Source organism: Wolffia australiana, chromosome 14 (genome assembly GCF_029677425.1).
Source record: "Wolffia australiana isolate 7733 chromosome 14, ASM2967742v1".
NCBI lineage: Eukaryota > Viridiplantae > Streptophyta > Magnoliopsida > Alismatales > Araceae > Wolffia > Wolffia australiana.
The window spans coordinates 14,289,190-14,317,101 of record NC_135848.1 but is presented as its reverse complement, the minus strand read 5'-3'; the positions used below and the strand labels follow the sequence as shown (position 1 = coordinate 14,317,101).

Sequence of the window (27,912 nt, the reverse complement as noted above, 5' to 3'; positions counted from 1 at the left end):
AGCCATCTGATCAGAATAATAAGGGAAGCCCTTTTTAGCCCTCTTTACATGTTGTTTCTCATTATTTCAATCATTTCAGTAGTATGAAAGGAATCTTGACCAAAAAAAATAATCTATATAGTTCAAGTTTTTTATATGTTGCTCATTCAAGGGTGATAAAATTTGCTTCCACATATCTTAAATTGATTGTTTATTGAAGGAGAAATTTCAGACTGAATCAAAGGAAAGTTGAGTCATTTGAGTGGTAATACAGGTTATTGTAATATTTCAATATATATATATATATATATCATGATCATTATTTATAGATTTATTATTTTATTAATAAAACTAAGCATAATTATTGTAAAATATTGGTAAAATCATATTTTCACAGTGACGTAGACACAAAAATCATAGGTCCCCAAGATTTGAAACCTTACCGACCAATTTCTGGTTACTTAATTTTTTATTTATGATAAAAAATGTCTAAGTTTGTGTGACGAAGATGGGTAATCATGGGAGTATAAAAAATCATATCCTGGATGTAACAAGTCCACAAAGGTGATTGTGTGACAAAGATGGAATCATAAATGAGAGTAGACAGAATATAGGAAGATGATGCCACAAAATCATTAAAAAAAATTCTAATGATTTGCCAATGCATCACCCTTATTGGGATGACCGACTAGAGTTTGGTAATTGACCATGCCCCGAGTCAGTTGAGTGTCAAATAGATGCCGGATTATATGTACAAGGTAACTGTTGATGAATGGGATATATTGAAGATTTGATGATAGTTTTTTTCCCTAATGGAAATAAAATATTACTTGCACCTCACATGTTTGCAACTCACCCTATTAATTGTATTAAAGGAATGCAAGATTAATTATTTTATAATTTACATATATTTAAATCATTCAGATAGCTAAGGACTTATTGGAAAAATAAAGGCTTTAATTATACTCCTACATGGGCCTCGAGGGTCACACCATGTTCATTAAATATTATATGACACACTTAAAGCATATGAATTTTTAAGAAAATCACTTTGTTATGCGTAAAAAAACATTTGGTGATAAATGAGAAGCATCCATGAAATTTATCATTTGATGCCCCTTTCTTATCCATTATCCTTTAGTGTCCTCATTATAATTTGAGTAAAATGATGCAAATATCCTTTTAGACCTTCACAAAGGCTGATCAAGAAGAAGATGAGGAGATTTGACATGTTGAGGATCATATGGTTATGTCTAGTGGTTCAGCATTTGCATATTTGATAATTAGTGGTTTTTATTTGTACAAGGATGATTCTATCATCACAGTGTTTCAATTTTCATTTTCAAATGTCTGATTTGATTCATATTTTCTTATGTTGTATGACTCTGATCATAGATGTCTATCTAGGCAAAACCAAAAAGACTATCACCATTATATTTTCCTCACAGATTGTGTCCTCTTTTCAGCTCTATCTCCTCTGTTTTTATTCTTCTTTCATGCACTATACTTACACTCTTTTTCATTTTTGCCTCTTTGTATTCTTGTCTCCCTTTCCATGTATCTCTCTATATGCTTTATTGTCTCATTTTTTTTTACAAAATAAGTTTTACTGAAGTATTTTCCTGGAGAGGAGGAAGGATTTACAATCATGCTTTCCTCTTGAATCTCTCTAGTGACTAAAATGTCCAAATTAATACATAAAATAGGGCTCGACTTGACGGGGTCAGCTTGTATTCCAAGATACCAACTTTTGATTGATTAGATCAACGTAACCAAGTGGCTTAGTCAAAGGGTAGCATCAGATAGGCAATAGGGTTGAGTCTGGCTACCCAACTAGGTTGGAAAAGCCTAGACAATTTAATGTCACATTTTTTTATTATTCATTAAGTCCATCAGGCCAATAACTAAAAATATAGCATGTAGGTATTAAATTGTTAAATGTAAAGGGTAACTATATAATATAAACCACTGTTAAGAAACTATATATAAAAAGCATTAAAGACTTTAAAGCTAATAAATGATTTTATGTAATTCACATATTCATTCTATTTTAAGTATCATCTACTACTTAATGAACTAAGGAAATACTTATACATTGATTAAGATCTAAAATAGTAAGGGCGATGAGTAACCGTATATATTAATTATAAATGAATATGTACAAATTGATTTAAGAAAAAGATACGTAAAGGGATATGGAGAAAGACTCACACGCCAAGATAGAGGATGCGAGAGTCAAGACCTTTTCTTAAATCCAAATTAGGAGTGGAGTGCATTCAGTCGAACCATCTAGGAGGCAATTTAGCCAATCTAGGGTAGATCATGAAAATTGGTGTGTGAGTCTAGTACAACCTCACAAGCCCTGATAACCAAATTAGTAGTGGCATATAAGCCCTGATCACCTATGTCAATCAAGCCTAATGTACTGAAAGATTCAGCCTATCAACTTACCATACAATATGTAATCAGCACAGATGATGAATTGTGGAAAAGTGAGAAATTCTAAAATAAAATGAATAAAGGATAAACTGACAACCATTTAAATCCTGTTAAAAGTACCTCTTCTCTTCTTTCCTTTTTTATTAGGTCTGTGTCAGACATTATCGTTGCCTTCATACATATTAATTTCGTACATATTACAGTTTTATTTACACTAAAATGGTCATAATTTCATGTTATCATAGTAAAAATGAAATATATTTGTAGTGTATTCACCTGAAATTTCCTGATTTTTATTATTTCCAGGATTTTCTTGAAATTATTGAGTGTAGAACATGAAGAAAAGGACTCTAAAACTGCTCTTGGTAGTTTTTGCAGGTCTAAATCTCCACTTTGAGTTAAGTTTTTGGTATTTTATCTTGTTTTTGGAGAATAGAGGGCTTTTTTGTAGATTTCAGGTGAAGTAGGAAGAGGGCATACATCCAAATATTTCTATGACCGGTGTCATAATATCATTTTGCAAAAGTGGAGGGGTTTTCAGACAATTTCATGGAGAGAGAAAAGGACAAAAGAATCATATGCCTTACATGCAAACCTTGATTTCTGAAGATCCAACCGTCGGATTGAGCTCAAATGTGGGAGGCTGGTTCTTCATTGTATCCTCTTTCCTTCCGTATGGATGGATTAATGAGAAAAGCCCCAAAAATTAAGAAAATTTTGGAAAACCTAGGTGAAAAAGTGGAATTATCTCACCCTTCTACCATAGTTATAAATTCCTAATTTTCTTTCTTTTTCATTCTCGGATGCTCAACCACAGTCTGCACTCAAATAGTTCTCCTTAGATCAATTTTTATCCTGGTATTTTATTTGATTTTTAGTTTCTTTCTTCAATGATCCTGATTTTTATTCTCCTAAATCACCTTGGCTAGGGAAAAATGTACTAGCACTTGTCTTGATTCTATTATCTAATGATCAAATTCTATTATCACACTTAAAAGTACCCTAAAAATTAGATGTATTATATATTCCATAATTTGCTCTAAATCCCCACATCCTTCACCAACCATTATTGTTTAAAAATGCTACATTAAGTACTCTCCTTATCTCATTACACTTCTGATTCTGGATCTTCTTTTGAGGATCAGGTTGAATGAACTGAGGACCTAGACTATATTCATATTCTCTCATCTCTACTACCTCCCTCTTTATTGACTCATGTCTTTGTCCTTTTTCCTAGATTATTATCACAGATAACCTAGGTCTTGACCATCCTGGAAAATTCCAGCAAACTCCATCGCTCGTCAATATGTATCCGTCTCATTTTCATTGCCACCAGTGACAGTAGGTCGCATCACTTGCCCCCTCCATCGCTCTCTAGCGCATATTTTCCACCATTTCCCTCATATCGAGTGATGGAATTTCATTTATCCACTCCTCTCCACTCGTGCCACACTATCAACCATCATCCATCATTCCTAAATCCCCAGCTAAGGTGTTCAATTAGAATTAATTAGGATTCCTCACTAGAAGTTTCCAAAAAAATCCCAAAATTATTCTAGAAATTTAGATAAATTAGATTAATTGGGATGAATACTTTCTCTGCTTCCTATAATTATTCGAAATGGTTTATCTAGTTTTCTTTCATTAAATAATTGTAATTCCAAAAATAAATTTAAACATCTAAAAACTTAACAATAAAACAAAATTTCACTTAGTCAATATTTCTTCCTTATGGATTCGACCCTTTCTCACTTTGTACTCCTAAGGAAAATTATTAATATTGTTACATAAACCATAATACTTCAAAATTTTTAACCCTAATTTATAGTAAATTAAAAGATAATTATTCTATTAACAGTTATGTAATGAATAGTCTTTCAAGCCAAAATTTTGAAGCTATAAATCTAAAATAGTACATTAATTGAGGACATCAAAGCCAGATAGATAAAGGAGATTAGATCAACCAGAGAGTCAAGGTTTGGCCAAACCACTTATTTCTCCCTAGGGTTGGCTCTATCACAGGTCTTAGAGTTAATTTATATCGTTCAAATTTCAACCTGTGATAGAGCTAACCCTTGGGAGAAATATGTGGTTTGGACAAACCTCGACTCTCAGGATGAATTAATTTTCTCAATTAATGTACTATTTTGGATTCATAGCTTCACAAATATGAATTGAAAGACTATGTTTATTACATAACTGTTAATATTCAATAAGGTATTATTATATTTCATTCTTATTATTTAAATGCCTGATTATCATCTAATTTACTATAAATTAGGGTTGAAAATTTTAAGTCTTCTGGTTTATGCAACAATATTTATAATTTTTCATAGGAGCACAGGGTGAGCAAGGGTCGAATCCAAAATGAAGAAATATTGAATAAGTGATTTTTAGTTAATTTCTTTTGTTCAAGATTCAACCTGTAATTTCTAATGAGAAATTACTGGTTGAATTTTTTAGAGAATATTAGGTTTTCAGACCACAACAAGTTCTCACTTGACATGCTAAAAATAGAATTCAACCCATAACATGTTGGTCTCTGCACTATAGAAGAGAAAGATCATGTTAAACATGGTCACCATAGAGGAGTGTGCACCTTGAGAAGGAAGTTACATTGAGATTTTGAAGGGAACAGTTAATTCCATGAACTACACCGTCAAAATGCGGGCATTGATGGTGCCTCCATGCATCAGCACTATGCATTTTTTAACCGTGCACTTGAAGAACATTATAGCATGGTTTGTGAAGTACAGTGTTATTGCAGGAAATTGGACACCAGTCTAGGTAAAAATGATTTCCAATCTGGGATGCCTACATTAAAATGAGAGAAAATTTCCCAGTTACACATTATGGTTGAAGCACAACCTACAATCAACACTAAAACCTTATTGTATCATCCATAAAACTGTCTTTTATCAACATTATTGTATCATCCTTTCAATTTCCTTGGGATATATGTGGCATCTCCTACAAACAATTTTTGATCAACAGTATAAAACATGCTCGAATCGGCTAGAACTCTGGTATTTCCTCCTCCGACAACTCAATTCATTGCTTCTCTAGAAGAATGCAGTTACCTAATGCCTCATGAATGGATCATTCATGAACTGTGCCCATTAATAAATTGGATTAATAACTGAATAATCCATTCAACCCTCAGTGATATAATTGTTTTGTTGGAAGTTTTTGGGTCTATGGATTTGATTGAATATCAAAAAACTATTTTTTTAATGGAAATTTTAGAAATAAAATCAGATTTATACTATAAATAAAGGATGTCCACATCACCTTATGCGAAGCACATTCTGTTCTCACTTGTTCATTGGAAGAATACCTTCCAACCATTCAAGTGCCATGCATCCAAATGTATCTACACAATCACATTAATCATGGATCTCCTTTTGAATTATTTCATGTATTCTTGAATATCTAGTTGATTTTGTAACCATCCAATCATGCTAGAGAGAGTTAAAATTTTAAGAAGGGAAGAAGAAAACAGGGTATCAAAACCTAGCTTTCATGTGTACTTGAAAGGGGCATCCCCCTTATTATACTTATTTTCAACATTTCCATGAAAGTCGTTATAATTTAAGTATATCATCCAAGGTCTATGGATCATATGTTTATGACCCTCTAGGCCCATGTATCGGTCGATTTAATAAATTTATTGACCCAATAACCTTTATAGACCAACCTTTCTTATCAACTATATCAAAAAATATATTCATTACTAAGGATAAATTTAACCTTATAAGTAGGTTCATTTGCAAGCATGTGGGGTGCCAAGCAATACATCATGCTCGAGAAGGTACAAAAAAATGAATCAACTCTCTCATGAAATCTATACCATCATCAGTTATTGTATATTTATAATACTTTGTACCCACGAGACTCAGAAATGACTTAGGAATGGTTTACTAGTAAAGTCTAATCCTTCATTCCGGTTAGTACTAATGCATAAGAAACATCATCACAGAACCTCTTCATGCACTTCCATAATATACTAGCAACGAAATTCAATGAATCTTATTCCTTGAGTCAATCTCCTCTCATAGTGATGGTAGATGATCCCATCTTGCTGTATCCGAGCTGAGAATAACTTGAATTTTGTGATTAGGGGTTTATAAGTTCTAGCCAAAATGTTGCTGTCCATCTTCAAGATGTCTTTGATGTACCAGTTACACAACCATGATATGAATCAACCAGATAACAAATTAGGTATAATACCATTCATAGATTCATATTGATCAACTAAGTGAATTCTTTCCCTAAATATTACAATTCATTTATTCTTCTTAGTGTTTCTACACTAATGGCCATCAGATAATCAATACTTTTCAAATAAATATGATTAGACATTGCCATTATTTTTAGAATCTTGATGTCCACCTAAAGTATCTTTTGAATATAAATATTTATAATAAAACTTTAAGACTAGTGAATGCAATATAATGATATCATTGGAATTCACTTTATCATCACATATATTCAAGGAGTTCATTATAAACATCACACGGTAATAATGATGAATAAACATTTATTTCAATGAAATTAAACATAACATACAGTTGTGATAGATGTGATGGCCACATAATATCTATAATAAGCAAAGAAGATCAGTTCCTTTTTCCAAGATCACAAAGATATAAGGATTTTCAACCTATCTCTTCAACTAGTACCCCATTAGAGAAATCCTTCTCCACTAGGTGTACTGTTGTTCTATACAAGAGAAATAGCCTGATTTCCATCAACGTTGAGCTTTTGAAAATGATGTTTTGGTTGGAACCGTGGAAAAGTAAACTTCCAAGATGAGACATTGGAGTCAAAGAAGATATGTTCAATAATGAGTGTCACCCATAAATTGATAAAGAATATAATGTGCTTTCAGCACCGGCCTGATTTTATACCATCCATTGGTAATTTATTATTTTGGGCCAATTGTTTGGGAGTCCCATATGGTGCACATGTGGAGGGTGAAACATGGGGGAAAATCGAAGTGGTAAATTATCTTTATCTTATGATTTCTAAATGGAAATTTCAAACATTTTGAAGCCAACTAATAAAGATGTTGAATTCCAGTCACATTACCTCTGAGTTGTTTTTTTTCACAATAGTTCATGCAGATGTGTCATCTAAGCCAACATTCTCCCTCTACCATGTTGTGGGTGAATTTTAGAAGACATTCATTGTGTTTGAGTTGATTGTGGGTCAGAATTAGGAAAACTATAAGCACTAATAATTTTGTTTTGTCTGATCGTGTGAAAACCTATGTAATGGTGTCACTATGTTCAGATCAACACATGAGGCCAAGGATTAAAACCCATTTATAATCAAAGGTTAAAATTGGCTCGAGTTTGGGTTTTCTGTTTGTTCTTTCTTGAGTATCTTTTTTCCAATTTTGTTTGCTAAATATTTTTTTGTGATCCAATCACAACATCTAGTTTTCTTGGGCTAGATTTCTTCAATGTTACTGGGAATTAGTTAGATGCTTTATGAAAATGTTTTTAAGCCCAGATACTGATTTTTTAATAAATTAGTTTCATTAGAAATTATTGCTCACTTTCAACACGCCTCAAAAAATTTGGCAAAACACATTTCATGCATTTTTCTGTACTGTCCATTATTTTGGTGGAACATGTGCCATCATCCAAATTTGAGCATTATCTTATTGTAGTGTGATCTTTATGTGAAATTTATTGGTGATTTTGTGTCTACACTTTTAATTAAGTTCTGTGCTTTTGTTTTTATCATTTTTATCTCAATTTAACATTTACACTTATTATATATCCTTTCTTAGAATTTTTAAGGAAATTGTAATAGAGCGTGGTTTTGGTCAACTCAAGGGATGGAATTTAAACACAAAGTTGGTGCGAAATCATGATATCTCAAATAAAAAGGGAAGGAATTATATTCAAAACATAGCAAAGATATAACAAAACCATCTCCCAGTTGCTCTCCGCTATACACATTATTGGAATGTCAAGAACCCTCTCAAAAAACCCTTTGAAGCTAATGAAAGTGTCAAAGATCTTTAAAGCTAATTGAGAAAGAAGGAAGAATAAAATACTACAAAAGTAGAAAATGGCAGGAAAACTTTTATTAAGTAATCAGGCCAATGAGGAAATGGATTTCAATGAATTCTCCAAAATATTATTAGGTTAATATGCCAATTATCAGTCGTTCTTAATAAAACAAGACATGTAGTTTGTCTAAAAGATAGTTGTTTTCCCCATACAATTGTAAAACCAAATACTTTTACCTTACAAAGAGTAATATATTCCCACTTTTGCACACTTGGGGGAAGTACTTGAAAGTGAATCATGATGATTTGCTGATTTTAAATATAACCAGTAGCATTAAAGAAAAAAATGCAAAAACTCAATGAAATAACAACTCAGATACGTCAAATGTCAAAGTGAGGATGACTCTGAAATGATGCCTCTCTGTGAGGTTGATTTTCCCCCTTTGTTGAGCCTTTAATTGTCTTCTCTCCCTTGACCAATTGGAGAAATCGTTGATCTTATTATGTGGCTATATTTGTCTTTGATATTTTAGTTGGTTTTTGCTGTTGAATGTCACTAAGATATGCTTCCTCTTATGGAAGCTGGCTTTTATTAAATAGTATGTATTATTTGAATTTTAAAACAATCTATCACATTATTTTAGAATTAAAGATATCATTGTAAATTTTACTACCCAGACGCATGTATTTGTAGACTCTGCTACACTGCTAATAAGCATAAATGATGGATGCTTTAAATTAAAGTAAAATGAAAATATTAGGTGGGATCACCAAATTAATTTATTGATCAGAAAATCTCTCCGGCTCTACCCTCCAAGTTATCCCCATCTAAAAAATGAATTGTTCCCTTTAATTGACTTAGAACTGGATACCCCTTTTGTGAAATATTAGTTTGATATTTCACTATATTGGACCCTTTAATTTTCTTTTCTTTCTACCCTTTGGTGAAATCATTGACATAATTCTGTGGCTAAATTATTGATCTATATATGATTTGACTTTTTCCATGGTCTGTTACTAATATTTAATTCCTCTTATGAACGCTGGCATTCATTTTTTCGCTCATCAACCAGACTTGGTGGTCTGTCTCCTTTGTGTTAAAGGTTACAGTTGCACGAGCCTAGGGAATGGCAATCGTCATCCGTCACCTCACACGTCATCGTGACGGAAACGTGACGGTGATGGTGATGGAATTCAGCGGTAGTGACGGTGACGGTGATGCGTGACGAGGTTTACGTGACAGTGACGTGATGGTGACGACGTGCCCTGGACACATGACGTGATGGGAAGCCCGACATGGATGATGGCCGTTACGTTAAATTTCTAAATACATTTAAAAGAGAAAGATAGAAAGAGATATCGAGAGAGAGCCACAAACAGAGAGAGAGACAGAGCGAACAAGCCAAAAACAGAGAACGAGAGAGAGATAGACAGAGAGAGGAAGGATAGACATAAATATAGAAAAGAGAAAGACATAAGGACACACATAGCCACTAGCAAGAGAGAAGCATGAGTGGGAGATGAACAGAGAGAAAGAGCGAGGGAGAAAGACCGACCCCTAGCTTCCTACAAGTTTCAGCAGCTCTCTTCCCCTTTCCTCTTGCTCCTTCTCCTATCTCTACTGTTTCATCTTCTATATTCTCCATATTCCATCTTGTCCTCTGCTGAGTTCTGATGAGTCATGGAGGATCTTCAACAAGAGGAATGAGAGAGTGAGTGAAGAGCGCCGGAGAGAAATAGGAGCAATAGAGAGAGGAACGAGAGATCGAGAGAATAGCACAAGAGAGAAAGAGGGAGAGAGAGGAATGAGAGAGCGAGAGAAGAGCACCAGAGAGAAAGAGGGAGAGAGAGGAACGGGAGAGCTACAGAAGAGTGCCAGAGAGAGGAACGAGAGAGAGAGAGAGAGAAGCGAGAAAGAGGGAGAGAGGAACGGGAGAGAGAGAGAAGCGAGAAAGAGGGAGAGAGGAACGAGAGAGAGAAGAGCGAGGAAAGAGAGAGAGAGAGAAGAACGAGGAACGAGAGAGAAAGAGGGAGAGAGAGGAATGAGAGAGAGAAGAGTGAGGAACGAGAGAGAAAGAGGGAGAGAGAGGAACGAGAGAGAGAGAGAAGAGTGAGGAACAAGAGAGAAGAGCGAGGAACGAGAAAGAAAGAGGGAGACAGAAGAACTAGAGAGAGAGAAGAGCAAGGGACAAGAGAGAAAGAGGGAGTGATTGAGAGAGAGGAACGAGAGAGAGAGAGAGAGAGAAGTGCGCGAGAGAGGAAGAGGGAGAGAGAGTCACCGAAATCTCACATAATCGCATGTAACCGGGAGAGAGGAACGAGAGAGAAAGAGGAGCAATAGAGGGATGGTTTTCTCACGTCACCTGTGACAGTGACGGCGTCAGGGTGACGTGGACGTGATGGGACGCCCAACGGAGGGACGCGTGATGTAACGTGACGGAATTTCTGTATATGCTGGGACGCGTGATGGAACGGTGACATGACGACAATTTCATCATGTCACCGTCCGTCACGTTTCATCATCTGTTCCGTCATGTCCGGGGCGTCATGTCCCGGACGTGCCGTTCCCAACACGAGCCTATAGTAAAGGTCATATGGAAGTGAACTTTCATTTAATTGGTTAAATCGTTATCTGGTTTTTTTAAATTCAACCATATCATAAGATTACAACAGGACTATATATAGTATATTACCCAAAATCATGCCTTTCTAAACTCTGCCAGACTGCTATTACGCACAAATGATTCACGTTATAAAGTGAAGTAAAATAAAAATATTGGGCCCAATTGATCAAATTGAATATCGGGTCGAATGATCGTCCGAATTGGACGATCACGACTCGATCGATTTGATTCGATCAGGTAACCGGTTAAATATATAATGCAACGCGGGTATGTGGAACACATGAGTTCGTCTGCTGTACTAGGGTTTTGCAGTTAGAACAGCCAACAAGAACAAGCGAAGATCGTTCCAGAAGAGGGAGGAGGCGCTTTGGTAAGCTCAGATGGGAGGGAAATGCCCGCATAGGCGAGTAAAGAAGCGGAGATTCTCTCACAAGACCGCTCGTCGAACCACTTTTCTTCTTAAGGATATCCTTTCCCGATTCTTAATTTTGTGTGGCGTGTAAAGCCTTCCTCTCGGATTCGCTTTAGTTTGAAACTCATTGTTTTTCTATTATTTCGATTCAATTTTAGCTTTTTGTGGATGTATTAACTCTGCACAATATCGGTACTTTGTCTTCTGGCGAAAAAATCCTTGATTTCCGCTTGGATTTGAATAAAAATTGTGTTTTTTCATACTTCTGATTCCATATTTCCTTTTTTGTAGATGAGTTAACTCTGCGCACTATCTATACTTTGTATTCTTGTGTAAAAATCCTACATTTCCGCTTTGATTTAACTGAAAATTCAGTGTTTTTTTATTCTTCTGATTCCAAATTTCCTTTTTTTAGACGAATTAACTCTGCCCACTATTGATACTTTGTATTCTGGCGTAAAAATCCTTCATTACTGCTTCGATTTAACTGAAAATTTAGTGTATTTCTATTCTTCGGATTCCATATTTCCTTTCTTGTAGATGAATTAACTCTGCCCACTATCGATACTTTGTCTTCTGGCGTAAAAATCCTTTATTTCCGCTTCGATTTAATTGAAAATTGAGTGTCTTTCTATTCCTCTGATTTCATGTTTCCTTTTCTGTGGATAATTTAACTCTCTGTAATCTGTCCTCTGGCGTAAAAATCCTTCATTTCCGGTTCGACTTAATTGAAAATTGCTTGTTTTCCTGTTATTCTGATTTTATGTTTCCTTTCTGTGGAAAAGTTAAATCTGCCTGTTGTCGGAGACCTGTCTTCGGCTTGAAAATCCTTCGATTTTAATTGAAAACTGATTGTGTTCAATTCTTCTGATTTCGTGAAAAATTTGAATGCCGCCCACTATCGTTAATTTTATTTTGTTCCTTGACTGAAAAGTTGCGTCGATGTCACGGGATGATATGGTGTTCGATGAACTGATGAAATTGGTCGATACTGGGGCTGAAACGGGTGGAACCTTGCCCTTGAACGAAGACCTTCCAGGAATGGGCCAGTTTTATTGTCTCCACTGCGAGTAACTTTCTCAACTTACACTGATCAGGAATCATATGCGTGGCTAATTTTTACTTCGCATTTCCGTCATGCAGTCGTTATTTTGCAAGTGAGGCTGTGAAGCAAGAGCATTTGAAGACTAAGATTCATAAGAAACGGTGACTTTCTCTCTCAATCTCCTTCTACTTTTTGCTTTTTTTAGGGAACCAATCCAAATAATGCCAACTTAGCATGGGTATGCGTGTTCTCTACTAAAAAAGAGGACTTTTATTGCTTGAGTTTCTTCTTGGTAGTGTGAGTAGCATTAATCAACGTTTCTGATTAATTCGAAGTTGACAAATATTGAACGTGTGCTCTTGCAATGTGTCATTCCCGTTCAAATTTTATTATCATCAAGTAAAGAATCCCAATCAGAAATTTCCCTTCATCTTAGAAACATAGTTCTGGTCATGTCCCTCCCACCCTATTTGATGTGCCACTTTTCCAGGCCTCGCATCTTCCGTTCTACATGACCATGAAAAAGAAACTGATCTGGGCTTTCGAGAATTATTGGTCGAGGAGTTGGAAACACAGCTTTCATATGAATTGACTACATTTAGTTCAGTCAGACACATGTATACTTGGAGTCCATTTATGACTTGGAGGGTTTTATTTTTCAAAGTTTTCTACATCATATTTCTTCCCAATCTCTAATTCCCAAAAAAAAAAATTTCTTCCCAATCTCATTATCCACTATCTGAATGAGGGTTGAGATTCATTAACGTTGATGATGGAGGATGGGCAAGGACAATTGTTCTCATCGTCATCTCATCATCTTATCATCATTGTGTCCAAATTAGTCTTGTATGAGAAACAGACTATGACAAATTAGTTCAGGATGACGATGACAATTTCATCATCATACACCAATGTTAAGATTCTGATCCTGGGTCACATAGGTCATATCATTTTATTGCAAAATCATCTTCCTTAATGCTTGAACCCATTATTGATAAGTAATATCCGTCTTTTCTAATATCATATCCACTATTATTCCCGTCTTTGACTTGTTGGTTTTCAATGATTTTCACCAGTGTAAAACAGATGATGGGCCCTGCTCCACATACTCAGCTGGATGCTGACCTGGCAGCTGGGATGGGAATGCCTGACAATGGTCCAAAGCTCATGTCCCTATGAAAAGCAAGTAATTTTAAGGTGCCCCATTTATTTGTTTTACATGCCTAAGAAGCGTTAATGGTGTGTTTAGTTCGCCATGCCATGACGCAACATTGCGTTTCTTATAAGGAAAATGCTTACATTGACTGAGATTCAAGAAAGTGCTTATAGAAAAGCTTTCAAGAAAGTTTTGTCAATTTGGTTCGTTCATGTATTCGTGGTTATTGAAGATAAAATTTGAATGCCGGAACGCATTTCCATGTTCAGAAGACATGATCAAGTTGTCCATACAAATATATCCGAATTGTCTGTAAGAATTTCATACGTTTTGAATCAGGTTAGGGATGGAACAGCAAGATGTGTCACTTGATGAAAACAAACGGAATATTCAAAATTAGAATATAACAATGATCATTAAGCCTATCTAGAATATCTTGATATCCCTGTGAGGCTAATATCATCCCTTTTGAAGCCTACTCAATTAGAATGCCACTAAAAGAACAAGATGTGAGCGAATCTCGTAGGTCATGGCCCAAACGTTGTACTTTTCAATTATTTTTAATTGATTCTTTATTTATGATACCGATGCATTGCAAAGCCAGCTATTAGACAAGCTGCTGAAATCCAAAGCATTCAATTTTTATCAAATGCAAGTCCTTAATTGTTCCTTTAAAAGACGTTCACAATGAATTTATTTAGCCATTCAGCTCCCTGTGTTGAAATTATATTGGTGATTAAAGACCAAGACAATGTAAAAGGGCCTAATATCATAGGAAGTGACCAACAAATAGTAGAGACGGTGAACCTGGAATCAAGGGCTCTCATTTTTAGCAAAAATGATATCGATCAATCGATTTCGAATCAATTTTATAATTTTCAAAACACTGTATTTATTGATTTACCAAAAAATTAATTTATAATAAAATATAGCATGTAAAAATGAACACTGAAGTGTATTAATCATTGATTTTAATGAAGTTCTCACCATTTCTCGTGTTATAAATCCCTTCTCCTTTCTACAGATAAAACCACTCTTTCTTGCGATTTCACTATGTTTCCTGTATTTAACTAGAAAGTAAAATAACATGAAGGATTACTTAAATTGATAAAATTTACATATTTCTGAATGTGTTCCCTGGAATATGATGAATTTGATTATAAGCAGGGTCCAAACCTGATCAGAGCCAAGTTTTGATTCGATTTGGCCGCTGAGTTTTTTTGAAAGAGGGAGCCACAGATTTGGCCAGTGATCATCGTCCAACTCTGATCAGGTTGACCTTATTAGAGTGTGAATGCTGTTTAGACTTTGTAGCTTCCTAACAAAATTGAATAGTAAGTGGAGTTTGCCTCTAGTCCAAATTCAACATCAATCTTAAAAAATAAAAATTCAACACTAATATTTCAACATAATCAAAGTGTCCATTTTGGTAAAAAATGACGATCATATCAGTCTTAATCAAGTCCAATTCAAATCACTGAAAACCAGATCTTGACCCTGATTAGGTTCTCATCATTATCATAGTTGAATTTTTATCAGGGTTTGAATCTGGTCTGATTCAAACTATATTCAGGTTGACCCGATCTGATCTGAATGCAAACTTTGGTGAAAAATCATCATATCAGAGTGGGCCTAATCAGATTAAACTCAACTGGAATCAGAATTTAACTCTGATCAGGGTCCCAACCTGATCAGCGTGGAATTCTGAGTAGAGTTTGACTCTGATTAGGTCAAATTTATATTGAAGTCAAAATATCAACGTCTGAACAGATTTGAACTCTGTTCATATTTGTGTGTACTAGTTGAAATATCAACATATGTGATGTGAATAGACATTACCATTAGAAAAAAAAAACTATAAAGAACCATAAGCGCCTATTTTTTATTGACAGTTGATTTTTATTACATGGATTAAACAGCATGGAACAATTAGTAGTATTTGAAATCCACCTAACGACTAATGCCCCATCCTTGTCAACAGTAGGTGGTAAATTGGGGATTAATAAAACAGACATTGTGGTTCGAACACATCATATCTATTCAGAGGTAAAGAGATATGGTTTGCACCTTTTGCTTTATAAACCTCAAGTTACAATTCATCATCAAACTTGTTTCTTCGAAAGTCAAACTCCTCAATTTCAGTCAAAAGCTCCACCATGTTTCACTTAAGCTAATAAAATTGCAACCAGCACATAAATTTCATTAGCATGTATATGATTCATGCAGAAAGACTGGACATACATACATCTAAGACAGGCACTATTTGGAGGTCTAAATCAACCCAAAACAAAAAATATTTTTTCATCAATTTCCCAATTTTCTGGGAAAACTTATGTAGTAGTCTATGACAATATAATGCCATTCCCAGGTTTATATGCCATTAAAACTTTTAATCAGAATTTCCATGAATAAATATTCATTCTTCCAAATGGTGACTCAAGGTCAATCCACAAGCAGATTGGCTGATTTTTTATTATTTTACTGTACATTTTAGGCGGAAATGATCGCGCATGAACTGAATTGAGCAATTGGACGCCATTAGATTGGTGTAAATACAAGATCTTCATCTTCCATTGACCCAGAAATATCATCGCATCACCTGAAAAACGATCTTACCATGACATTTAAAGGTTTTTAATCTGGCCTCTGGTGTTGTCTGAAAACGATTTTTATTCGACGAGTCTGTGTTTTCCGCCCGTTCATTTTTTTTATCTGTGTTATCGTGAAGGATCTCGAAATGATGAATCAGTGATTTTACTTCCCCAGTTTTTATCTTGAGAAAGATGGTTCTTGAAATCAAATCAAATCAAATCCACGGAAGTATCTATCGCAACCAATATCTGTAGAATTGTGGACATAAGAACTGATCATTTCCGTTGTATGAGTTGATCTTGAAAAAGCCAATTCATTTGATCCTTCAATGTTTCGCAAATGATGATTCTCTAAATATTCTAAATACATCTAGTTATCCCATAAAATATTTCGCAGGAGACTGATGCCGTTGCTCTATCCGTAATATCTAGATCTCTTAGTCTGCCGTTGTTCATCTTTTGATAAGAGTGTTCTCGCGAAAAATTTCTATTTCACGAGTTTGCAATTTTCAGACATTTAGTATTCGTATTGAGAAAGATGGTTCATCGAATAAAATCAAATCATGTACGATAGCATCTATGGCCAACCAATTTTAGTAGAATAATGGATAATCAGAACTGATCGTTTCCGTCATATGAGTAGACCGTGAAAACACCAATTAATTTTTGGTCATTTGAAATTTTACAAATACTAATCTTCCAAAACATCTAGGTCTTCCTAAAGAGGTTTTCCGATGAACATTCTCGGAGAAAATTTATTTCCGACAAAAATTCTGTCTCTCCCAACTTAACAAAAGATTTCAAATTTAAATAAAATTTATGGTGAAGCTTGTATACTGTTACATTCCACACTTCTTCTGCCGCAACAGTAATTCTTGAATCTTTGATGAAATCTCTCGGGAACTTGTTCTGCTCCAAAGGATTACTTAACGTAACATCATTCTCTAGAAACAATTCACTCAAAACGATCTTCGAAAAAATTACGTACACTTAAATCAAAAGGATTGAAGAAGCCCAGCATATTTGAAACCAATCAAAGCACTATGGTGGTACTTTATTCGAAACTGAACGGATAATATTGACCCGGTCAGGCCTCAACAATATCTTTACCTACCAAATCGTGGATGGGGAGCCGCTTATCTTGCGGGCTCCACGTTCTTGGACTTTTTGGCAATGGCCGAAGAATTCCCCTTCATTCCAACGGCGTTGTGATTGAGACAACGCGAAGAATAAACGAGCCAGTCGTCACTTACGACAGTCCCATGCGACCTCCCGTCCATGCATTATTTTCTTTCCTACGTAGACTGCCAGTCGTCGCTCGGAACAACACCCAGTCGCCGACCAAGAAATATTCAAATTCTCCCTATTTGTGTATAAATACAGCTCGCCTCTTCATCCTTCTCTTCACCCTCCTCGTTCATCTATCCATTCCGATGGACTCTTCCTTCGCGCTCCTTCTCCCACTCCTCTGTTGCCTCTTTCTCGGCACTCCACTGCCAGCCGCGGCGCTCTCTTCCTGCGGGGGTCCGTGCCGGAGTCTAAACGACTGTCAAGGCCAACTCATATGTATTTCGGGCAAGTGCAACGACGACCCCGACGTTGGAACCCATATCTGCGGCCGTAGCGGCGGTAGCGGCGGAGGTTGTGGGCAGTCTGGAAGTCTGGTTTGCGACGGCGTTTCTTACCCGACGTACACATGCTCGCCGCCGGTCACGGGCGCTACACAGGCTCTGCTGACGAACAACGACTTCAGCGAGGGCGGGGACGGGGGCGCCCCGTCGGAGTGCGACGGGCAGTACCACAGCAACGCGGAGCGCGTGGTTGCGTTGTCTACGGGATGGTATAACGGGGGGAGCCGGTGCAATAAGATGATCCGCATCACTGCACAGAACGGGAGGAGCACGACGGCGAGGGTCGTCGACGAGTGCGATTCCGCCAACGGCTGCGACGCCGAGCACGCCGGGCAGCCTCCGTGCCGGAACAATATCGTCGACGCGTCGGACGCCGTGTGGAACGCGCTCGGCCTGAGCATCAGCGAGGGCGTGGTGCCGGTGACCTGGACCATGGCCTGAGCTTGGCGCGCTCAACTCAGCCTTGGTGCAGGAGCTCTCTCTGCAAGGGTATCCGTTTCTTGAAATAAATGTTATTGCTCTTTCGAGACCAATAGCCGTGGTGGCAAATAAATCATTCGTGGAACCACGGAACACCCTCTTTTTTCCCTGAACAATGCTCATATGTTGCTATTAAAACTAGACTACAACACCTGGAGGAGGGAATCAAATGTTTGGGAGCAAGGGTATGTGAGGTTTGCGTTTTAAACTAACCTGATACGAGGTCTACATCGGAAGGCACGAATGAAGGCTGATATGCTAGGTTACTCCTCACAGAAGTCTGTGCTTTTCATAATGAGTTGTTTTCTTATCGAAACAAGCTGTTTCATTTAGCTCGATAGCGGTAAATATGGGTCTTTAAAAAGTAATCATATCACGTGTGAGAGGCTTATCTCGGTATGAGGTTTTACCTGTGGCTTCATGAGCAATGATAATGCCTTGGTTTCTATAGCAAATTTACTTATTAGATACATAATTTACTTTAACAATTGGAATGAATATCGCAGACGCCGTGGTGCGTCTGCGATAAAGTTTTAAATCATTTAGTTATTGCTCTTTCGGAACCAATAGCCGTGGTGGCAAATAAATCATTTGTGGAACCACGGATCCCCACCTTGGAAGGAGAGAGATAGAAGAGAGAGATGCAAGGACAGAGATAGAAAGAGAGAGATAGTGGGTGTCACACGGTCAAAGCCTGAGCTAGGACAATTGTTGTTCTTGTGTCTTTAGTACCTTTAGTAGTTCCTATACCTGTTATGTTTCTTGGGTTATTCACAAGCGGTATTCAAGCTCTTATTTTTGCAACTTTAGCCGCAGCTTATATAGGTGAATCTATGGAGGGTCACCATTAAATAATTTTTGATAGTTTTTTTATGTATGAAATTTTTTATTCTTGAATTACAATTTAAAATACTACGGAAAATTGTAACATCAAGAATAGTGCATTATCCCAAAATTGAAATATTATTTTTCCTCTTCATGAACTAGAAATTGACCAATGAGTGAAAAACATTAGTATTTTAAAACATTAGTATCTCTCAAATATTATTTGAGAGATAATTTTCGGTGTAGATTTTGGGAAATCATTTTCATCCAGATATCAAGCGATCAGATTATCTAATCCCAAACGATTTGGCCTTCTTTAGGATGCGTCATTTCACTGAAATGCGACACTTTGAAGCACTTTCTTGCCTTTATTCTTTTTTTTCAAAACAAACGATAATATATGTGCATTGCATCCGTGATAGAAACCATTAAAATACATTACAAAATCTGTAAACTTTATCTAGATTCACTGAGAATCTGTATGTGAAAAATAAATCATCTCAATCTTAATCATTAATTTGATTGTGATTTGTTCGATCCTATGATACTCGAGTATAATTTTATATCAATGAGTATAATAGCAAGCATACAGTTAGTTATCTGATGGCATTGTATGAGAGAAGTAGATCAATTTAACATCTAATAACTGCTACATCACTGTTCAAGAAGATCATTCTTTAGAATCATAAAACGACTTCTAAATTCATACCATGTATCACGAATAAGATCATAATCTTTGAACAAACTACAATTTAATTAGAGAATATTTCCACTGAACGTTTGAGTAATTGAATCTCCCATCTATTCAGCAACATGATTGAATCATTATAGCACCCTATGTTCTAAACATGTCAAATATATATTTGTATCCATGTACTATTGTAAAGTGTTACCATATGTATGCTGTCATGGCATACCCAGGTATCGTTGAAGATGTGTATTGCTGCATTTTTTTATAATAAAAAGATGGAGGCCAGGAAAGGGGGTACATACCATAAAAACATATGTGATAGGGATCGTTATTCCTGAATTTCACTAGGGTCCTTTTTCTCCCCCCTTTATGTCCGTTATGGGAGATTTAAAAGGCAATTTGTAATCACACTCAGGACAATTTTTTAAGGAAAGAAAAATGATGGGTTACTCAGTTACACTTTTTTCTCTCCTTGAGTGCTTCTCAAGTCAAAGTTTCTCTCTCTATGAATGACTCCACAGGACAGGACCCAAGATTTCATTTCATGTGGAATTTCCCATCGCCAGCCCCTAGTACTAAAGTATAAGATACACTGCTTCTGTCATCTCCCTTGCTTTCTACAAAGATGACCATTATCAAACCTGCTCATTCACAATAGAGGAGAGCTAGAACAAAACAAATATGTACCTAAAAAAAAGGAGAGTTCACAAACTGTGGGAGTTCAAAATCCCATCTTCATCAAAGAATGTAGCTTCCCAGCTTTCTTTACTTTCGAAAGATAGATGGGCAACTGAACCCTATAGGTAGCAAGATAGACCATCCAAACCAATCAGTATATCTACAAGTTTTCCATAGCATCACTGAACTGTCATAGGATATGTATGTTTGCTATTCCAAGGAAATTATTTTCCTAACTACAGAAACATAATGGAGAATCGATGGATTCGGTACAAACATTTGGATTCGTGCATTTATATATATACATATATATATATATATTCATCATATATATAAATATGATGAAAATATTCTTTGAGGATGATTCAAATGGTTTATTTTTGTAGGAGGGGACTTGAATCTATGAATTCAGAACTCTGCAATGGCAAACCAAGGGAATGATTCAGATGTCCTTAATTTAATGGAATTAGATGGTGCAAGACAATCCAATAAAAATTCATAACAAAAGGAACCACAAGACCACACAACTGCTCAGAGAAAATCAATAATTATCGTTAAAAATAAGTATCTTGAAATTAAGGTGCCATTAGGTACTTTGGAGAAGGAAGCTACAAGAGTTATTAAACTAAAATGGCGGCCCAATGCCAGCCAGGAGATCCTGAGGCTTTTCAAGATGCAGTGCTGCCCGCTGAGATCGCTGCACATTGCCAAAGAATCCCACCGTGTTGCCCGCCCCTAAGCGCCTTGGCAGACCGCTGCCGCCCAACAAGTGGGTTTTGCGATGCCGCAATGTTGTTGAGGAATATCATCATGTAGAACTTGGGACACATCATTCGGAACCCAGAGGGTATTGAGGAGTTTTAATCGCCACATCAGCAAAGCGACAACCAATAGGATTTAACATAAGATTAGACTAGTAATACACAAACACATACCCTATACTTGTTAAGAGATTTAGTGGCTGGGATCCAACATAGATAAGGAAACAGATAGACAGTGAGGATCCAATCCGATATAGCCGTTATAACTTGTTATAATGGTCAGGATTGTTTGAACAAACTAACATATATCGTTATTACATAGTTGCTATAGAAAAAGACATACATGTATTCTTTTTTATGCGGAAAATACAATGATCATAACTACCTCTCTTCTTGTCTTCTTGTGTCTTCTATCATTCTTCTCCCTCTCTTCATCTTCTTCTCGATCTTCCCTCATTTCTTCTTATCACATTCGCTTTCGGAGCTAAAAAACTCAACATGGTATCAGAGCAGCTGATGGTCAACTCAGATGAGATGTCCATCGCAGCATTGACCTCGACCTCTTCATCCTCCATGAGGATTGCCATCACCGTTGGATAAGTCCTAGTGAATATCCCGCCAGGAGCCACAGTCTTGGTCAAGCTCAATGATGAAAACTACCAGATTTGGAAGATTTCAATTCTTCCTATTCTCAACGGGTATGAGTTAATGACATTTGTTCAAGATGACTCACCCCCCTTTTTTGTTCTATATTCACAGGGAAATATTGTGGAGAATCTGGAATACAAGCAATGGGGAAAAAATGATCAGTCATTTCGTGTATCAGCAAAGCCAAAAACTACCAAAGAAGCTAGGAACCTATTGGACAACACTTTCTTCATCAGAAACAAAGCAAGAGTTGTGGATCTTCATAGACAGTTTCACACCATGACAAAAGGTGCCACGATTATCGGTGAATATGTGGAACATTTTAGATTTTTTGTTGAATCATTAGAGGCTGCATGACCTAAAATTGATAATGATACAAGAATTATAATTTATTAAGAAGATTAAGAACATAAAATGGAGCATGGTTCTCAGATAGTGGAGCAACACACCATGATACAACAGATCCAAACATAATCTCAAATTCCACAAATTTTTAAGGAATTTAGCATCTACAAGTGGGTAATGGTACAGGTTTTAAAATTTTATCTGTAGGCTCTTCTAAGATTTCTACGTATGATAAGAATCTTTTTCTCAGAGATATAATGGAATAACCTGAAACTAAACCCTGAAACCTCAATCCCAAACTAATTGTAGACAATAATGTTTTTGTTGATTTTCACCCATCTTATTGCCTCGTGAAGGTAAAAAAACCAGTCGCATCCTGCTCTAGGTAAAAATTAAAGATGGAGTCTAATGTCTAAAGCCATTGTTAGCAAACCAGCTACACTGGCTTGAGAAAAGACATCTTCAAATACCTGGCATTCTTGACTTGGGCATCCTCAATTTCGAGTTTTATAACTAGTTATAAGAAATTTTGGACTTCCTATTTTGGATTTTTCAATAAAATTTGTATGTGATTCATGCAGAATTTTAAAATCACATAGAATCTCATTTTCTCTTACTCATCATCATTAGAATAAGCCTTTTGAAGTTGTTCACATAGAATTTTGGTTTTTCCTACGTAGTGTTCATTGACAATTACAGTAAATTTGCATGGTTATGTGTTGAAACACAATATTATAGTACATACTAAATTCATCGAGTATCAGAAGAGAGTAGAAAATCAATTTTCTTATAAAATGACATATTTTCAGTCAAATTGGGGTTGAGAATATCAGTCTCTCCACCCAATTTTGAAATCACAAGGTATTGTTCATCAGGTATCATGTCCTCATACCCCTGAACAAATGAAATATCAGAGAGAAAACATAGACACATTGTAGAAACAGGATTAGCATTACTCAGTCATGCATCTATGCCAAAGAAATATGGGGATAAGGCAATGACCACAACTACATATCTCATCAATAGATTACCAACTCTTATTCTAAGAAATAAGTCTCCTTTTGAATTTTTTTTAAAAAATTAAACCTGACTATTCTTTCTTGAGAACATTTGGATGTCTTGGCTATCCATACTGATGTCCGACGTCGTCTAGGACATTGTCCGGTTGACACGGAATTGTGTGGTAGTGTGCAACCAAGTGTGCAGATGAACGCGTTGCACGATTGGGTTCACAGAAGTTTGCATCCTGCATGGCTTTTGCAGTGTGATGACCTAAGCAGAGGATCCGGTGTGCGGTCGTCGCATGAATCCACGAGTTGACCAAGCGTGGGAAATCACGGCTTCGCACAGGTCTGTTGTGGCAGCGAACGTCCAAGGAACCCTAGCGGCCTTAGACTAGCGTGGTGGAGTCACAACGTCACGAGCGCCTGTTGCGACAGTGGACGTTGCGGAAGTTATTGTGACGTTGACTTGTGCGGGAGAGTCATCGCACATGATGAGCAACGTGAATTCTTCACGCGCGTGGTCGCGCAAAATTGGTCTACGTGCAAGACAGTGGGAGGCTAGAGAGTCACCGGGGTACGCGAGTCCATGACGGCGAAGGAGGGCCTGGGGTGAAGCAGCCGGGGGGGGAACAGGGGAGGATGGTGGCCTTTTTCTTCTCCCCTGCTCTTTTGCCCTGTCCTCTTCTCTTCCCCTTTCTTCTCCTTCTTTCCCCCTCTCTTCCCTCTTCCTTTCCTTTGTGAGACCAGAAATGAACAAACTTTTCAAACGATAAATTCCTGGTCTGCCCGACCTTGGGCGCCCTCTTCTTCCTTATATAGTGGGTCAACATGGGCCCCTAGGGAGTGTCCAATAGGGGGGGGGTCCATATACCTAAGGACCCCCTTTAAAACAACAACAAAAAACCCTTGAAAACTAAAAAACACCAGGATGACACGAGAGATGCAGCACACAACAAAATAGACACGACGCGACAAACGTGAATAGAGAGACAAAAAAAATGAACACACGAATGCGCTAAAACAACGAACAGGCTGGGCATGAGCCGGCAGAAATCAAATCATTCGCTTTTGCGGTTGTGCTCGCACTCGGGGTATTCGGACCCAGGTGTCTTCACTTATGCCTTGGCGTGCTGGTTGCGCAGGACGCGAGCTGGCAGGGTTGTCGATGATGATGTTGTTGACTCCGAAGATGTATTCGATGAAGTGGACTAGTGTGCTCCATCAAAACATGGTCACGACATGTTGTTGATATTGATGGATTTATCCACACCGCGCTGCTTGCCTTACAAGTGTTACACTTCACTCGCATCTTGCTAGCTGGTTAATTCAGTTGCTTTTTTATTAACTCGCTGCTTCGCCAGAAGCAACTTCTTTATATTTAGAAAACATAACCTTTACTTTGTCACTTTATTTATTTGATAACATTCTTAAGGGCGAGTTTACAAGCATGACCTGTTTCAGTATTAAAAAAATGAAGGCGTGAGTGCACGAGTCGCAGCATAACGGAAGGAATTGAGTTTACGAATGGGAGTGGTTATCCAACATTCTTCAAGAACTGTCATAGTTATTTTAATTGACTTTACTTATCCTTTGATTTATTTTGTTTCTTTTCTTTGACGTTCATAAACACTCATAAATGCGTGCCTAAAGTCACACCTGCTCGTAAGCGCTAAGCGATGTCGCACGTTGATTCATCGTTGATGAAGATTCAGATGAATTGACTTTGTAACATGCATCTTCATCTTCATTGACTTCTTTTGCTCCCGCTCCTAAGTGTCGTCACCCCTGCTCGTAAACTCGCGCCTTTGCATTATGAGTTATGAATGAACTGCCTAATGTTATTCTCCCCTAGTGCTAGTAAGCTAACTGCTTACCTTCGATTTCGTGCAGATGATTCGATAAGGATAACATTTATTTCTTTGACTTCATTTCATTTATCTTCTGGATAATCAAAGTCATTTCATAACCTTTCATTATCGCTCATAAAGTCATGCCTTGGTTCGAAAAAGATCTTTCTTTTTTTCGAAGAAGAAGAAGAAGATTTCTTTTTTTCTCTCAAAATGGTCCTCCTTCTGCTCCTAAAGTCATGGCTCATTCAGAAACTGTGGGTCTCAGTTCTAGAAGGGGACAAAGCCCGACCGATCAAAAACGACAAAGTATAAATCTGTTGAAGCTTTTCTATGTTGGTTTGAATCCTTCCGTTCCCTCTTGTTGCAGACTTTAGAGAAGAAAGAAGCTCTTTTTTGTGGCCGTGAAGTGAGATAGTTTTGTATGTTGTTGGAGATGTTGTTATTTATGACCATCAATATTGAAACCCCAACGAGAATAGAAATGGCTTGCTTGTGGCTTTTGGCTTGTATAGCCGGTATTCCTACACTCATGCGCCCAATTCTTCCTTGATTTGGGACGAAGCCAAGCTGATAGATTACATACAATAGGCAAATGAAGAGACCACCCTCAAAAAAGCCATAGTGTGTGTTTCAGGCAGTACATGTAGTTTTGAAGGTGGGGAACGTAAGTTTTATTGAAGATTTACTGCCTAGTAGTGGTTGATGACTACTCTAGGTATACTTGGGTACACTTCTTTGTTCACAGGAGTGAATCTTTTAGTGTTTTTAATATACTTTCAAATAATGTACAAAATCAATTTGAGCTAAAAATCAAGATGATAAGAATTGATCATGGAAGGGAGTTTCGAAATGGGCCCTTTGATAAATTCTGTGAAGAACATGTAATCACTCATCAATATTCTGCACCAAGAACTCCTCAACAAAATGGTGTTGTGGAAAGGAAAAATCAATCTTTAATTGAAATGTCTAGGACAATCTTAGAGGAAAATGGCACTGGAAATTTCCTCTGGGCTGAAGATGTAAACACAGCCTGTTACATCCAAAATAGGGAACTCACAAGAAAACAACTGGAAAAGTCTCCTTATGAACTACTAAAGGGAAAGAAACCCTCATTGGATATTTCAGGCCATTTGGATGTAAATGCTATATTCTGAATGTCAATAGACATAAACTCAAAAATTTGATTCTTGCAGCAAGGAAAGAATAATGGTAGGACATTGAAGATTGAAGAATCTATACATGTAAAATTTGTAGAATTTGAAGAATTAGATGACATGGAACAAGGGGGACATGAGAACATGGATAGAGAACATTGAAGATTGAAGCATATCGAGTCTATAATAATTCTGACACATCCAAAGCATATCGAGTCTATAATAAGAGGACATTGAAGATTGAAGAATCTATACATGTAAAATTTGTAGAATTTGAAGAATTAGATGACATGGAACAAGGGGGACATGAGAACATGGCTAGAGAACCTATTAGTGAAGTAAGTGATTCGAGCAACAACCAAGGGAATGATGATCTTGGATTGGATGAGACTCCAAGCATTGGCGTGACTCAAGCAAATGAGGATGATGATGAAGAAGTTCAAGAGTTGAGGAGGCGTCTTCATGGATTTAAGTTTCTCAAGAATCATCCTAGAGAGAACATAATAGGTGCACCCAGTGATCCGGTAAGAACTAGATCTAACTATAGAGTAGTTGTAGACACAGCCTTTACGTCACAAATTGAGCCAAAAAGGGTGGATGAAGCGTTGCAGGATCCAGACTGGATCAATGCAATGCATGAGGAGCTAGCACAATTTGAACGCAATGACGTTTGGAAGTTAGTTCAACCACCTAGAAACAAGAATATCATAGGAACGAAATGGATATTAAAAAAAAACTAAATGAGGTAGGAGAAATAGTCAGAAACAAAGGTAGACTAGTAGCCCAAGGTTATGTCCAAATAGAGGGGGGGTGGACTATGAAGAAACTTATGCACTCATTGCTCGATTAGATGCAATTCGTGTCTTATTATTAGCATTTGGTAGTGCAAATGATCTCAAAATGTTTCAAATGGATGTCAAAAGTGCTTTTCTAAATGGAGAAATTAAGGAAGGAGTGTATGTGAAACAGCCACCAGGGTTTGAGAACCGTGAGAAACCACGGTGGGTTTTCAAATTAAATAAGGCATTGTATGGCCTCAAACAAGCTCCTAGAGTTTGGTATGAGAAGTTAAGCACATTTCTAGCATCAAATGGATATAACAGGGGGAGTGTTGGCACCACACTGTTTATAAAATGACTAAATATGGAATTAATAGTAGTCCAAATTTATGTAGATGATATTATATTTGGCTCTGCAAACTCTAAACTATGTGAAGAATTCTCATCTCTCATGAAAAGAGAATTCGAGATGAGCCTTGTGGGAGAACTTAGATACTTCCTAGGTCTTCAAATTCATCAAAAAAAGGATGGATTGTTCATTTGTCAGGAAAAATATACTAAGGAAAGATTAAAGAAATTTGAACTCTCTGATTGCCAACCAAAAGGAACTCCCATCGGTCCAGCTACTAGGGCCTAAAGTCAACCAACGCCTATATCGTGGCATGTTCAGATCACTTCTCTATCTCACAACAAGCCGACCGGACATACTATTTAGTGTATGTCTGTGTGCAAGATTTCAGGGTGATCCTCGTGAATCACATATGTGTGCGGTAAAATGGATTCTGCGATATTTAA

The 27,912-nt window shown here is 36.9% G+C and overlaps 2 protein-coding genes across 2 annotated transcripts; both read left to right on the top strand.

The window, feature by feature from the left end:
• Positions 1 to 11,347: 11,347 nt before the first annotated feature.
• On the top strand, positions 11,348 to 13,869 carry LOC144712265 (zinc finger (C2H2 type) family protein). Its single transcript, XM_078586492.1, has 4 exons — positions 11,348 to 11,532; positions 12,429 to 12,549; positions 12,623 to 12,685; positions 13,601 to 13,869. The coding sequence occupies exons 1-4, from the start codon at positions 11,448 to 11,450 to the stop codon at positions 13,701 to 13,703; spliced, it is 372 nt and encodes a 123-aa protein (XP_078442618.1). The 5' UTR covers positions 11,348 to 11,447; the 3' UTR covers positions 13,704 to 13,869.
• A 3,803-nt stretch (positions 13,870 to 17,672) lies between these two features.
• Positions 17,673 to 18,498, top strand: LOC144712168 (kiwellin-like). Its single transcript, XM_078586366.1, has one exon. The coding sequence runs from the start codon at positions 17,705 to 17,707 to the stop codon at positions 18,341 to 18,343; it is 639 nt and encodes a 212-aa protein (XP_078442492.1). The 5' UTR covers positions 17,673 to 17,704; the 3' UTR covers positions 18,344 to 18,498.
• Positions 18,499 to 27,912: the final 9,414 nt, after the last annotated feature.

Excerpts from the sequence above, each read along its gene's own strand:
- LOC144712168 (XM_078586366.1), top strand. The coding sequence starts at position 17,705 with ATGGACTCTTCCTTCGCGCTCCTTCTCCCACTCCTCTGTTGCCTCTTT.
- LOC144712265 (XM_078586492.1), top strand. The coding sequence starts at position 11,448 with ATGGGAGGGAAATGCCCGCATAGGCGAGTAAAGAAGCGGAGATTCTCT. Across the intron at positions 11,533-12,428 it reads AACCACTTTTCTTCTTAAGG|GGGATGATATGGTGTTCGAT; the intron begins ATATCCTTTCCC and ends CGTCGATGTCAC. Across the intron at positions 12,550-12,622 it reads TTTTATTGTCTCCACTGCGA|TCGTTATTTTGCAAGTGAGG; the intron begins GTAACTTTCTCA and ends TCCGTCATGCAG.